General features: G+C 36.4%; 2 protein-coding genes across 2 annotated transcripts; both read left to right on the forward strand.

Moving 5' to 3' along the window:
• Window positions 1-9307: 9307 nt before the first annotated feature.
• LOC6651091 (ATP synthase subunit beta, mitochondrial) lies at window positions 9308-11910 on the forward strand. Its single transcript, XM_002072559.4, has 3 exons — window positions 9308-9410; window positions 10236-10550; window positions 10621-11910. The coding sequence occupies exons 1-3, from the start codon at window positions 9347-9349 to the stop codon at window positions 11760-11762; spliced, it is 1521 nt and encodes a 506-aa protein (XP_002072595.1). The 5' UTR covers window positions 9308-9346; the 3' UTR covers window positions 11763-11910.
• A 137-nt stretch (window positions 11911-12047) lies between these two features.
• Window positions 12048-12491, forward strand: LOC6651092 (ATP synthase subunit beta, mitochondrial-like; the record flags this gene model as incomplete). Its single annotated transcript, XM_002072560.4, has 1 exon — window positions 12048-12491. A coding segment is annotated over one exon (444 nt), but the record flags the coding sequence as incomplete, so codon positions are not given.
• Between the last annotated feature and the right edge of the window lie 2268 nt (window positions 12492-14759).

Below are 14759 nucleotides of genomic sequence, written 5' to 3' on the forward strand. Positions count from 1 at the left end.
TTAATTTTTCTTTTTAATTAAGAAAGAACACGCTCCAAACTGGTGGAGTAAGAGTAAAATTGTTTTGTTTGTATATTGATGAATTGAGTTTGATTTTGAACATGTAAAATTATTATTGCCAAGGACTGCAAGGGTATATAAACTTTGGCATAGCCGATGTTAGCTTTTTGATATTTTTTTTATTCCCATAGTTTTACCACAAACATTAGGCCCTTAGAATAAGTTAGTGTATTTTGTGTATTTATCTTATATATTTGAATTATCATTGTATACGTCCCTGCGGTACCCTGGTTAGGATCAACTTATATTGTAAAAATTGTAAAAAAAAAAAGGAATTGTTTAATGTGAAAAAAATGTCTGAGTAGAGTTGTATTTATGTGGGGCTGATAAGACGACAGATTAATCCGTAGCAGAGTGGGTGGGCAGATCCTAGCGAAGCTAATTGCTAGTTGCTACAAGTGTAACGTTAGGATCCAAACGGATCCTTACAAAATGTCAATAACTATGTCAATTGTGTGATTATGTCAAAAGTGTTATAATTTTGCCAGTTTAGCTATTTTATAGCATTTCGATCTACTTTTTAAAACCAAATGCTATGAAAATGAAAAAGTTTTGGGCAGAGGCCCTTAAGTACACAGATGCCGGTGGTGTTCAAATATTCAGGGATTTGGCCGAGTTTGCGTTGGAGATCATGTCTTTACCATGGTCAAACGCAGAGGTCTAGAGAATTTTTAGGCAAATTAATTTAATTAAATCATATTTGCGAAACGGGACGGAGATAAACACACTAGACGCTTTTTTAAATATAAGGTAAGATTTTTTGAAAATTCTGTTATAAAATGGAATCTATATATATAAAAGAAGAAAGTGTTTAAACACTTATAACTCGAGATCTGCTGGACCAATTTTCATGGTTTTGATTTGTTGGATTTGTCTCCGCCCCGAATAGCAGAGTAGTAGAAGAACACCACGGATATTGTTGGTATTTAGATTTTATTAAATAAGATAACATTATTATTATTATTATTATTATTATTATTCTTAAAGTATAGGATATAGTTATAAACTATCAACCTAACTATATTTTAAGCACTGGCAACTAAGGCCTTCGGCTTAGACGAAAACTACATCCATACACTAGCCTGGGATTCGAACCCGGATCCGAGATAACATTAAGACAATTATAATATAGAATAAAGGGAAATGATTGTCAATATAAGTATGTAACCTGATTATAGATATCGATGGGTCATCAGTCATAAGTAGATCTGATATGGTCAGCAGTAAATAATAAAGCCCTAGTTATTTAAGCTGCTATGGTTAGCTATTATCAATAAAGACGTATTTTGCTGACCTAACACTATGTCGAACTATGCACTGGTGAACTCGCTATTTTTACTATAAAAGAAATGCATTATTTTTAGTAAGATCAGATACCAATTGTAGCTACATCGGGTGTGCATCGCTGTGTCTTTGGCCCCCATCTCTACCTTTGTAATCTCACTCCGAAGTCCACACAATTTATGTGTTGGTTGCGACAACTTTTAGTCACTGGTCTAATGTGCTAGTACCTATTTACATATACATAAATAAACATTAAATAAATTCAAGAAATACTAACGTATTTCATTGAACAGATATAATCCGACATTTTACGTAAAAACCAGAGGGCCGGGGCTAACTTCGACCGCGTCAAAGTTTGTATACCCTTGCAACTTTTTTGGTAACTCTTTCCTTACCTATAGCCATCAAAGTGGAAAAACGTTTTATCTAAAAAGTCTAAAGTTTGCGAATGAATGGGCCACATTTTTAGCATAGGAAATAACGAAGTTTTTGAACAAAGTCACTGTTTTCCACCGATTGTTCCTATGGGAGCTATATGATATAGTTACCCGATCTTTATCAAATTTGGCACAGTCATTAACAGATATATTAAACTAACAAATATTTAATTTGAAAGCAATCGCGTTAAAAGTAACAAAGTTATTGACAAAAGTAATATAGTGATCCGATCCGGATGAATCCTACAAGCCTACATGCAAAATTTCAGCTCTGTAGCTCCAACGGTCTAGGAGGAGTTTGCGTTGATCCAGACGGACGGACATGGCTATATGAACTCGTCTCGTCATGCTGATCAAGAATATATATACTTTCTTTCCTTCTATGCGTTGCACACTTCTGACCAAAATTAATACACCCTTTTTGCAAGGGTATAAAAAGGTGTTTGTACATCTAACAATACCATGGCGGATCAACACAGCTACGAAAAGAGCAATTCTTCAAGATTTGCAGCAAATGCTTCATGAACATCATGCATTGGTCAGGCTGTTCAGGACTGCTTTAGAGCGCATGCCAAGTGATGACTATAAAGTTGTGATCAGAGCAGATAAAAGACCAGCTGGAACACATGAACGCACATTTAATGCTCCAACTATCGATGAAGTGGCAATCCGGATTGTTGAAAACTTGGAAACACGTAATATTGTACTTACGCGACGCAATACTGGCCAACTACAACGAATATATGAAGCACACTGTTAATATAACGCGTCGATACTTGAAGAAAAAGCTCTTTTTCCAAGGATTCTGATGATCCAAACAGATATGCCCTTTGAGTTTAAACGAATTCAATTTCCAATTCCAATTTCTTGCCTTCGCCATGACGATCAACAAATCACAAGCCAATCCTTGACTATTTGTGGCCTCAATCTAAAAATGCGTGTTTTTCTCATGGTCAATTGTACGTGGCATGCTCACGTGTCGGCAAACCATCTGCATTATTTGTTCTCGCACCTGACCAAAAAACGAAGAATGTAATGAAGAAGGTAACATTCTTTGACTGTCAGGCGGTACGAAGTTGTTATATAAATTGGAATTTGTTTAAGGGGGGTTTCTACCTTGTGTTATAAAAAAATTGGATTATGGAAGTCCTACAGGGCGCAAAAATTAATTTTACACATGTTCTTTAGGATATTGTGCAGCTCTGGTTGTAGAACTGGCGAAAAATGTTAATTAAACAAATTAATTATTAACGAATAATAGGCCAATTCTACTGCCAGCGCTGCGGAAAAATGTCTAGATTGAGAAAAAATCAGTTTTGGATTCAGACTTCATTTGCGAACGGTAGGACTTCCATAAGGACGATATGGGGATGCCATTGGAAAATTCCCCCCACTCCCCCTTTTCACGGATCGCCTCAAAAATAAAATTCTTACTAAAAAGCGTCTTTTCGGCACAACAAGGTAGAAACCCCCCTTAATTTACAGATATGGTTTACGCAGAAATTAAAAGTTCTGTCATGACTATATTTTGCCAACAAAATATATGAACATTAACAAAATTCATGACCACACTGTTTTTTATACCCTTGCAAAAAGATAATATTAATTTTGGTCAGAAGTGTGCAACGCATAGAAGGAAGCATTTCCGACCATATAAAGTATATATATTCTTGATCAGCACGACGAGACGAGTTCAAATAGCCATGTCCGTCCGTCCGTCTGGATCAACGCAAACTCCTCATAGACCGTTGGAGCTACAGAGTTGAAATTTTGCATGTAGGCTTGTATACTGCAGGCGTTGTATATCTCGGATTCAGCCGGATCGGATCACTACATCATATAGCTCCCATACAAATGGCAAAGTCACGAACAGTGACTTTTCTTAATAACTTCGTTATTTTCTGAGCTATTGTCATTTAATATTGGTGAGTTAATTACACATATAAACGATTGTGCCAAATTTGATTAAGATCGGGTGACTATATCATATAGATCCCGTAGGAACGATCTTTCGAAAACAGTGACTTTTGTCAATAACTTCGTTACTTTTGACGCGATTGCTTTTAAATTAAACATTTGTTAGTTTAATATATCTGTTAATGACTGTGCCGAATTTGATAAAGATCGGGTTACTATATCATATAGCTCCCATAAGAACGATCGGTGAAAAACAGTGACTTTGATCAATATCTTAGTTTTTATCTAAATCTATGCTAAGATTGTAGGCCGTTCTTTCGCAAACATTAGCCTTTTTAGCTTGAACGTTTTTTCACTTTGATGGCAGGAAAGAGTTACCATAAAAGTTGCAAGGGTATTCAAACTTTGACGTGGTCGAAGTTAGCCTCGGCCCTCTGGTTTTATCTAGTTTTAGGTTTTCAGGTCAGCATCAGCAACTTTGTAGCTAAATTTGGATGATTTTTAAGGTTGTTTGCTACAAAAATTTTAAAACAGCTATTAGCTACAAATTTAGCTATTTTCAAAAATTGCAATTAGCTGTAATAAAAGTGCTAAACGTTAAATCTGGACAGAACTGAGGAATCTCAAGTTCGAATCAAATGTACCGATTTTCGTAAAGAATTAATACACCAACTGAAGAAAAGGTAAGCCTTCTTAAATTTTATGCAAAATTCATTTTTAATTTTTTTTTTTTAGAATTTCAGATAGTTTTGAAGTGTTAAATAAAAATGTATTGCAAGCCAAGAAAGAAAGTATTATTGACGTAGACAATTTAAAAGGGCAATATAATAACTTGCAATATAATACCTGGCAAAATGTTGAAAATACGGAGAAGTTCCGTGCCGAAGTTTATAATTAAAAAGACTCGACCTTTACCAATTCATATAAGGAGTTAGCTAGCCTCGCACCAAAAATTTTGTCTCTGCCCTGGTCGAACGCTAAAGTACAGAGCCTCTTCAGCCAAGTGAAGTTAATTAAAAGTAAATTAAGAAATAGAAAGCTATATTTGGTAAATATTTACTATATCTTCTCGGGCCCAAAACGCGCTTAAACAACATAAATTTGGTATCAAACGAAAGAGAAAAATTCCACGAGCATGACCTCAGGTGCGCCTTGACGATTTATTTCGTAGTTTTTGTGTAATTAACAAAAGAAAATTGAACTTTTTTTTTTTTTACCAAATTTTCTGGTTAAAAATTGGCGCCATATTTAAATTTTTGCGGCAAATTCAAATAGTTTGTTGATAAAAAAAAAATGTTTATTATTTCGAAATACAATTGACAGAAATTTATCCATATAATAATGTGATAATAATAATTGTAATACTTCAGTGCAATTGAGTTAATTTAATGGGCAATGACGTAAAGTTAAAGGTTAAAGATGTTTACCTACATATGTATTTACTAGAGTCCTGCACGAATACACTCATTTGCCTCAGTCTTTCAAATACTTACAAATTTTCCTATATTTGATTTGATAATATTGCTTCGGAACGAATGAAACGAGATGAAAAGTCTCGAAGTTTTGTGTTTCGTAGTTCCTGAATGTATCAAGCCGAACAAACAAAAACAAAATCAAAGCAAGCAAATAAGAAAGACTACAAACGAAACAAATGAATACGGTACTTCTTTCAAGTTACTTGGTACTTCCAAGTACTCGTGAGTATGGTCATACTTATGAAATGTCAATAAATTTTCGAATGCCAATTTAATTTCGGTTTTGTTTTAATCTCACTGGAGTATTTTCCTAATATAAATTAAAGTAATAGCTTTGGTGACTTATAAGTAAAACGCCGAGTAGACTACAAGCAGCTCGACTGTGTAAGGGTTAGAGGTCCTGCCTAAAATCGACGAAACTCTGGTTCAACCCCGGCCAGAAACTAGTTAGTTTTGGGTTTTCATTTTTTTTTTGCTTTTTTAATAATTATTTTTGTCTAATAGCGAATTAGGTCTTTCGATGATCTGTAGGAAAATATAGAATAGTGCGCCGAAATATTTCACACAGCTACAATTGACGGGGTATTCTACAACATATCCAAAATTCATCCAAATCGGTGATTTGCATACCTGATGTTCCCCTTGTAAGAGTACTTTTAAAATTAGTTTAATATTCATCTATGTATGTACATATCCAAATGTATAAGTACACTATACATATACATATCTTTTTAAATTAGCATGGAATTCGGAAAGCTCAGGAGTAATCGAGCATTTTGGATCGATTAAGACCAAACTGCTGACAGGAGAATATAAATTTAAGAAAAAGAGAGGACGGAGTGAAGGCTGGAATACATTTGGTCTGGTCATGGATGAGAATGAAGAAATAGTCTTAGATTATTCATATCTTCACAAAAAATATTTGAAAATGTGTTAATAGTTATTGTTAAGCTTTCATTGTTAAATTTAAAATAATATCATGTTTTTATTTTTATTAAATACTGTAAATATTTTTATAAAATGAATTTATTTTCAGATGTTTCATATTATATACATTGAGTCTGCTGTCAGGTACTTGCTTCACAATTCGGTATACCGAGAACGAGCAAGACATTTGAACAGTACCTAGTACTCGGTTCGATTTTCGGTATTTGCTTCTCGATATGCTCGGATTTGCTTTACCGGATTTTTCGGTATGCCCTGCTCGTTTAAACTCATTCGTTCGTTTGAGATGCTTGATATACTCGATTTACAAATACGAGTAAGTGTGAAAACGAGTTCCGAAAGTGTAGAGGGATTTCGTTTTCAGTTTCGAATGTACTCGTGCAGGTCTCTAGTATTTACCTAAATGGAATATTAAATTACAATAAGAAAAAATAGGGAATAGAAAACAAGCCATGAAAGAATTGACAAATCGTTAAGTCCTTTTAATCACTATAAGGATTTATGAAATGTGTGTTCAAGTGTTTAACAATTTGAACGCGTTAAATTAAAATTCCAATTAATTAAAAATTCTTTTAAATGTAATTTATTCTGATATCAATTAATTTAAATATTTACTATTTCGGAAAATTGAAATGGAAATAAATAAATTTTTAATTAATGTGTTCCTGGCATCCTAGCACTGCAACGATAAAACTTTTTTATTAATGTGTTAGTTAGGCTAAAAATAAGATTATTTGGCTTCATTTAAAATAGAGCAAATTGATAGCATTTGAATTATATTTCTTTTTATTTCTATTTCTTTTGTGAGTGTCTTTTGGGACCTTTTTAAAGAAAATTGTTTAAAAACGGAAAGAATTATTAATATTAGGTTAGTTTATTGAATTGAGAACAAAGAAAAATAAAATTTTTTTTTGTCTGCTCCAAGGCCTCCAAAGTTATTTAAAGAAAATAGAAATGCTGATGGCGGAAAGCATTACTCTGTGACTGCATTTCCAAATTTTCTATGGAAGTAACTAGACTTAGCTGAAAGTACATTCTTATTAACATGTCTAAGTAATCTGAAATTATTAATTATTTTAATTCATTTCCTTTTTTTGCATATTTGGCGGTTAAAGAATTTTAGCTTTGGGTACTATACGAAGAAATAGAATCCCAAACAACAATGCACTTGATAGTATTATATTAATGAAACATCCACGGGGTATGTCTGTTGAGTATGTCGCAGATTTCGACGTTGTTGACATATCACTAACATCGTGGTTGGACAATAAAATCATATCATTAGCATCCACCTGTGGTGGTTCTTGGAGGAGAAATCCTGAATTTAAACTCATTCATATAATTATTCTGATTTTCTTGCTTTTCCCATTACATTGTACTTTGAATTGCTCTCTCTCTCGTAGCATATAACTTTAAGAATTTACTGTACCATTTTTCATCTTTTTTTTCGCAGTACTGGGTTGGGGGGAAAAAAATTGAAATTAACAATACGTTTTAAATTGCCCTCCAAAAAAAAACACTGTTCAAATTACGCGCCAAAAAACAAGACAGTCTGGCAGCGCCAAAACCTAGAATAACTGCGTTACACAACACTTAAAAGCAATTTAGCGGATTAAAATTTAGAAAATAATTAATTTTAATTATTCAAAATTAATTAAACCTTTTAAAGGAAATCAGTTTTTAAGTGTAAATATCCAAATTATGTGAATAAACGAATGAATAAAACAAATTTAGTTTACATATTTTTACCAATGTTTAGTTTAAGTGGCTTTTGTCATCAGTTTTGGTTTTGTTCCATCCCGATCCCCATCCTTCATATAAGAAACGTAGATTTTTTAAAATTACCGCCACTATCCGGGTAACATTCATCATTTTCCAACACTTAAACTTCTTCAACACTGCTGAGTAAAACGCTAGCGTTTACTCACGCGACTTAAAAACGCGTGAGTAAGCCGCTCGAACATTTGAGTAAACGCGCGAACATGTTCGAAGTTTGCGAGTAAAGTTGGAGTTGTTGCGGTTCGCCTCATCGGTTCGGTGTGGTTCGAAAGGGTATTCTAGGAGTATTCACTTTATGTGGTGCAATTTAACAATTAAACGCATTACAATTAAAAAACAACTTTAAATACTTTCAATTCATTCTATATTTACAAAATGTTTATGAGAGATTCGAAGATGTCATAAAACATGGCAGAATCCGAAAATCTTTAAGATGCCCAAAAATATATTGCCACAAATATATTGCACATCACCATCACGGGAGGATTTCCCAGAAAATGCGTTGCAATTATTTAAAATGACCTCATTTGCAATTATACAATATTATTATCCATTTTGAAAACTTTGTTAATCAGCAACGCATTTTGATTTCCCGCCCAGAATTGTTTGTTTGCAATTTAGCTACTTTTGCTGAAAAAGTTTCGGTAACACTAGTCAGCATCGGTATTAGCAAAAACATCGGCAAAACGAATGTTTAACTACAGTATTTGGAGTTCAAAAATGTTTAAAAAACTACCAGGTATCGTAAGGCGAGCTTCGAGAGTCCTGAAACATTATTTCGTTACTTTCAAAAATATCATAAAATATCTCAAAGTATGGTCGAATATTCCATGTCTGGGCAAAAAAATATCCCGCTATAAATATATTTTATTAAGAAACAAATATCGATGAATTGATATTTCGATATATTTTCGACTACATTAGTATCGCGGTATATTATATACACAAATCAAAATTAAGATTACCTTTTTGCGCTTTATTTTCCGTTACATTTACAAATCATGATTATGAAAAAGGACAAAACAATAAAGCATTTTATATATTATGGATAAATTAAGCTTCGTTGTACATAAAAACAAACAAATGTACCACAATTTGTGCCAATTAATGTATTAACACTGACACACAAACAAAATAAACAATTATATAATTAATAAAATATCACAATTTTTGTCATTTCTTCGTATTTCGATTTTAAAATCCACAACATGGGGGAGTGCCCACTGTGACGTAACGTAACGTAAACACAACATTACTCACGAACTCGAACATGTTCGCGCGTTTACTCAAATGTTCGAGCGGTTTACTCACGCGTTTTTAAATCGCGTGAGTAAACGCTAGCGTTTTACTCGGCCACGGCCTTGGTGTCCGGCAACGCCGTCATTTTTCTGGGGCAACGGCAACGCTTACGGATTTACCGTTCAGTCCAGAAGAGTTTGCACCGAAAAAATGTTCGTGTTACGTGCTGCCGCTAAAGCTGATAAGAATTTGCTGCCATTTTTGGGGCAATATTGTAAGTATAGTGGATATAAATTGGTTTACAAATTGGATCCTTAACTACGGATATTCTACAAAGTGAATATCGTGGGGAAAATAAAGTTTTGCAAAACTCGCGAATCGAAAATGAAACGAACATAACCTTAAAGGTTATGCAAGATGGTAAATTGTGCACTACTGCGGGCTATGTACATACATATTTGGCTCGTTTTGTATGTATCCGGGATATAGATTTTTAAATAATAAAAGCCAAATATAACAACAAATTATGTGGATTTGAAATATCTGCGCCTTATGTGATTAGCTTTTTTACATGTTAAAAATGAGAAAAGATGGCTTGTGACGTAATATGTATGTCTGAATGTAATGATGGCGGCCGACACACAGGAGCACAGGCAAGACTTACGCAATGGTCGAAGTCGCAAGAATATAACATTATTCAGGAATCGAGATCGAGTATTGTTTTAGTTTTATAGAAAAGCGAGTTATTAAAGTTAGAATATAAATTCGGTTAGGTTTACATAACAGCAATTTGCTCTAATGCTGCATACATTCGCCCTTTTTACACCCTATACGCAAAGTGTATGTATGTAACAGGGAAAGAGAAGAATTTGCAATCCAATATATATTTTTATGAGAATGTGCTTTTAATCTTTCAATTCATTGATATTTGGAAGCATTGACCGGTCCGCTTAGAGATAATAAATGCAATTATTTGGCTTTTGGCCGGAGGAATTATGTTTATCATTCTTCACCTAAATTGCAACCCTTAATTATACCGATTGCTTTTAATTAACACATTAAATGTATTTTCATCTTTATCTTTTATTATTTATTGCAGCTCGAGGACATGCCGCTAAGGCAGCTGCCAAGGCTGTCGCTGGAGGCAACGGCAAAATTGTCGCTGTCATTGGTGCTGTCGTCGATGTACAGTTTGACGATAATTTGCCTCCAATTTTGAATGCTTTGGAGGTGGACAACCGCTCCCCTCGTTTGGTGCTAGAGGTGGCCCAACATTTGGGAGAGAACACCGTGCGTACCATTGCCATGGACGGTACCGAGGGTTTGGTGCGCGGCCAGAAAGTTCTGGATACCGGCTATCCAATCCGTATTCCCGTCGGAGCCGAGACCCTGGGTCGTATCATTAACGTGATTGGTTAGTATTTAGTTATTTAAACTAGAATTATGATGATAGTATAATAAATTTGTATTAATTGTTAACTCAGGCGAGCCCATTGATGAGCGTGGTCCTATCCCTACCGATAAGACTGCCCCCATTCACGCTGAAGCACCCGAATTCGTTGAGATGTCCGTGGAACAGGAGATTCTTGTCACTGGCATTAAAGTTGTAGATCTGCTTGCACCATACGCCAAGGGTGGAAAGATCGGTTTGTTTGGAGGCGCTGGAGTCGGCAAGACTGTGTTGATCATGGAGTTAATTAACAACGTAGCCAAGGCTCACGGTGGTTACTCCGTGTTCGCTGGCGTCGGCGAGCGTACTCGCGAAGGCAATGACTTGTACAACGAGATGATTGAGTCCGGCGTCATTTCGCTTAAGGATAAGACCTCTAAAGTCGCCCTTGTCTACGGACAGATGAACGAGCCCCCGGGTGCCCGCGCCCGTGTAGCCCTTACCGGTCTTACTGTCGCTGAATATTTCCGCGATCAAGAAGGACAGGACGTGCTGCTCTTCATCGACAACATTTTCCGTTTTACTCAGGCCGGTTCTGAGGTGTCCGCCCTGCTAGGTCGTATCCCCTCAGCTGTGGGTTATCAGCCAACTCTGGCCACTGACATGGGTTCTATGCAGGAGCGTATTACAACTACCAAGAAGGGCTCCATTACTTCCGTGCAGGCCATTTATGTGCCAGCTGACGATTTGACCGATCCCGCTCCGGCCACCACTTTCGCTCACTTGGACGCCACTACTGTGTTGTCCCGTGCTATTGCCGAGCTGGGCATTTACCCGGCTGTGGATCCCTTGGATTCGACCTCCCGTATCATGGACCCCAACATCATCGGACAGGAGCACTACAACGTAGCTCGCGGCGTTCAGAAGATCTTGCAGGATTACAAATCCCTTCAGGATATCATTGCCATTTTGGGTATGGATGAATTGTCTGAGGAGGACAAGCTGACAGTGGCCCGTGCTCGCAAGATTCAGCGCTTCTTGTCACAGCCATTCCAAGTCGCCGAGGTCTTCACAGGTCATGCCGGCAAACTCGTTCCATTGGAGCAAACCATCAAGGGCTTCTCACAGATTCTGGGTGGCGAGTACGATCACTTGCCCGAAGTTGCGTTCTACATGGTTGGTCCCATTGAAGAAGTTGTAGAAAAGGCCGACCGTCTAGCTAAGGAGGCCGCCTAAGTAGTTTTCATCGTCATGAAGCCATGATGACTAAGATCAAGTGAATTAAGCATTAAAGTTGTTGTCACAGACACTGTATCTTTTGAAGGGATCTTCCCAGCCCGACCTAGAGGAAATCAATAAAACGTATTTAAACTCAAAACAAAAACATTTTCCTTGTGAGGAGGCCGCCGATTGCGGACTCGCATTTTTTTATTTGAAATCATTTACAACTGCTCGGAAGGTAATCAAATCGAATGACCTTTAATGGACCATAGTAAGGTTTTAAATTGTTTATCGGTCTGACGGAAGTTAATTAACAACGTAGCCAAGGCGCACGGTGGTTACTCCGTGTTCGCTGGCGTCGGTGAGCGTACGCGCGAAGGCAATGACTTGTACAACAAGATGATTGAGTCCGGCGTCATTTCGCTCAGGGATAAGACCTCTAAAGTCGCCCTTGTCTACGGACAGATGAACGAGCCCACAGGTGCCCGCGCCCGTGTGGCCCTTACCGGTCTTACTGTTGCTGTGTATTTCCGCGATCAAGAAGGACAGGACGTGCTGCTCTTCATCGACATTTTCCGTTTTACTCCGGCCGGTTCTGAGGTGTCCGCCCTGCTAGGTCGTATCCCCTTAGCTGTGGGTTATCAGCCAACTCTGGCCACTGACATGGGTTCTATGCGAAGCGTATTACAACTACCAATTTTGCCATTTTGGGCATGGATGAATTGTCTGAGGAGGACAAGCTGACAGTGGCCCGTGCTCGCAAGATTTAGCGCTTCTTGTCACAGCCATTCCAAGTCGCCGAGGTCTTCACAGGTCATGCCGGTAAACTCGTTCCATTGGAGCAAACCAATAGAATAGGTATTGTACGAAATGCAGGACGTATAATATGTTTTGTAAAGTTTACTTACCCAGAACTATTAATTTTTGAGATTATAACCAAATTCAGAGAAATACTTTCAGGATGTGCTGCTGGGCATAATTTTATCGTATGCAGTCCATGTATAACAGCTATATGATATAGTCAACCGATTTCAATCGCATAGAATCAAAGAAGTTTTTCGGGGCAGTCGATTCTAAAGGAGCTATATGGTTTAGAACACTTAAAAAGGTACAATGAATCGTTTCTTTTGCAACTATATGAACTAGTCGCCAGATCTTGATTAAATTTGGAACATTTGCTTATCACCAATATTACAATTCACGACAATAGCTCAGAAAATAACGAAGTTATTAAGAAAAGTCACTGTTCGTGACTTTGACGTTTGTATGGAAGCTATATGATATAGTGGTCCGATCCGGTTGAATCCGAGATATACAAACTGTGCAGTACATGCAAAATTGCAGCTCTGTAGCTCTTATGGTCTAGGAGGAGATCGCGTCGATCTAGACGGACGGAGGGACGGACGGACAGACATGGCTATTTGAACTCGCCTCGTTGTGCTGATCAAGAATATATATACTTTATATGGTCGAAGATGCTTCCTTCTATGCGGTGCACACTTCTGACCAAAATTAAATCATGGGCCTAGTTGAACCAAACTAACAGAAATAAATTCATCTTAAAATTCATCTTTTTAATGTATATTTGACTTTGTGATTTGAGACAGTTATATAGTCGGAAACTGTTTCTTTTATGGATTACAAACATTTACTTACATATTTCAAAAATGTCAAGGTACCATCTTGCCAACTTTAATTTCTGAACTCATCATGCTCTTTAGTCTTGACATAGTTTTCTATCCTGGGTAACAAGTACTTAGACATATTTAAAAGTAAGCAAGCCGCCTCACCGAATTCGGTATACCATGCACCAAGTAAAACAAAAACAAATTTTAAATTTATAAAAACTCATGAATTTAAAATCCTGTTTACATGCTACTTAGTAAGAATATCTGGCAAGGATAGAAGCCGTCTCCGGCTAACGGCCAACTCCGCCCTTATGACTCACCTTGTAGAAAACGATTTTAAGCATAGATGGGATATTTTCAGACCAATTTTGATCAAATTTGCTAACCATTTTAGTGTGTCAAATTCAATTGCACTAGTTTTTTTTTTTTAAATTTCTGGGGCGGAAGGGGAGTGACATACGTTGTGTATGAATTCTTATGAAAGTATAAGTTTTACGTCTGGAGCTGTTATGGTCCTTGAAAAAATCAGTTTCGTTTAAATTTCGGTATGGGGCGTGGCAAAAGTTTTAAGCAATTAATATCTGCGCGCATACTAAACGACTACATATACACATCAAATTTTACGTCTCTATCTTTTATAGTTTTTAAGAAATCAACTCTATTTAAATTCCGGGGCCGGAGGAGGCGTGCCAAAAATTGAAAACAAACCATTTACATACTACACATGTCTACGTGCCACATTAGGTGAATATATCTCCTATAGTCTCTGAGCTTTGTGATATGCAGTTTGTCCGAGTTTTATTGGATCTACAACTTCATCAAAAAGTTCAAAGCTCATTTTACACGACGATCGGACACGACTAGTTTAGGTCGGCTGTTTATGCTGATCAAGAATATATATACTTTATAGGGTCGGAAAGTCGTTCTTCAGATTCTTACATATGTACATTTTGGCGACTTTCACACTTTGCGTGCATGGTATTAATATGTTTCTATTCTATGTATAGGATCAAACAACAATAATTAGGCACACATATGTAGGTATATGTAGGTGTATTCCATTGTTAAAAATCCGCGTTTGTATTTGTAATAATTTTTATTAAGTATTTATTTATATTTCATAAATCATAAATGTGGAATAATTAATATTTAAAGTTATTACCGTTATATTTGTATTTGTATTAGTTGCGTTAAATTTTTGTATTTAAATATTGAGGACATCAACTACAGCAAGTAATTTGTTTAGGCAAACCTTCCATGACCTTAAAGTCGTCGCCTTTTCAAAATAGGCTCGATGCTTTGTAGTGTCCGTAAAATTTTTTTGAGTTCGCCAGGAGGTTAGACTCGGCGGTTAATTTGTAGAGTTGAACTTATTTGTATTTGT

The sequence above is a fragment of the Drosophila willistoni genome, chromosome 3R (genome assembly GCF_018902025.1).
Source record: "Drosophila willistoni isolate 14030-0811.24 chromosome 3R, UCI_dwil_1.1, whole genome shotgun sequence".
Taxonomy (NCBI): domain Eukaryota; kingdom Metazoa; phylum Arthropoda; class Insecta; order Diptera; family Drosophilidae; genus Drosophila; species Drosophila willistoni.

Coding starts and splice junctions, on each gene's coding strand:
- LOC6651091 (XM_002072559.4), top strand. CDS start 9,347: ATGTTCGTGTTACGTGCTGCCGCTAAAGCTGATAAGAATTTGCTGCCA. Junction 9,411..10,235: donor GCCATTTTTGGGGCAATATT/GTAAGTATAGTG, acceptor TATTTATTGCAG/CTCGAGGACATGCCGCTAAG. Junction 10,551..10,620: donor TCGTATCATTAACGTGATTG/GTTAGTATTTAG, acceptor TTGTTAACTCAG/GCGAGCCCATTGATGAGCGT.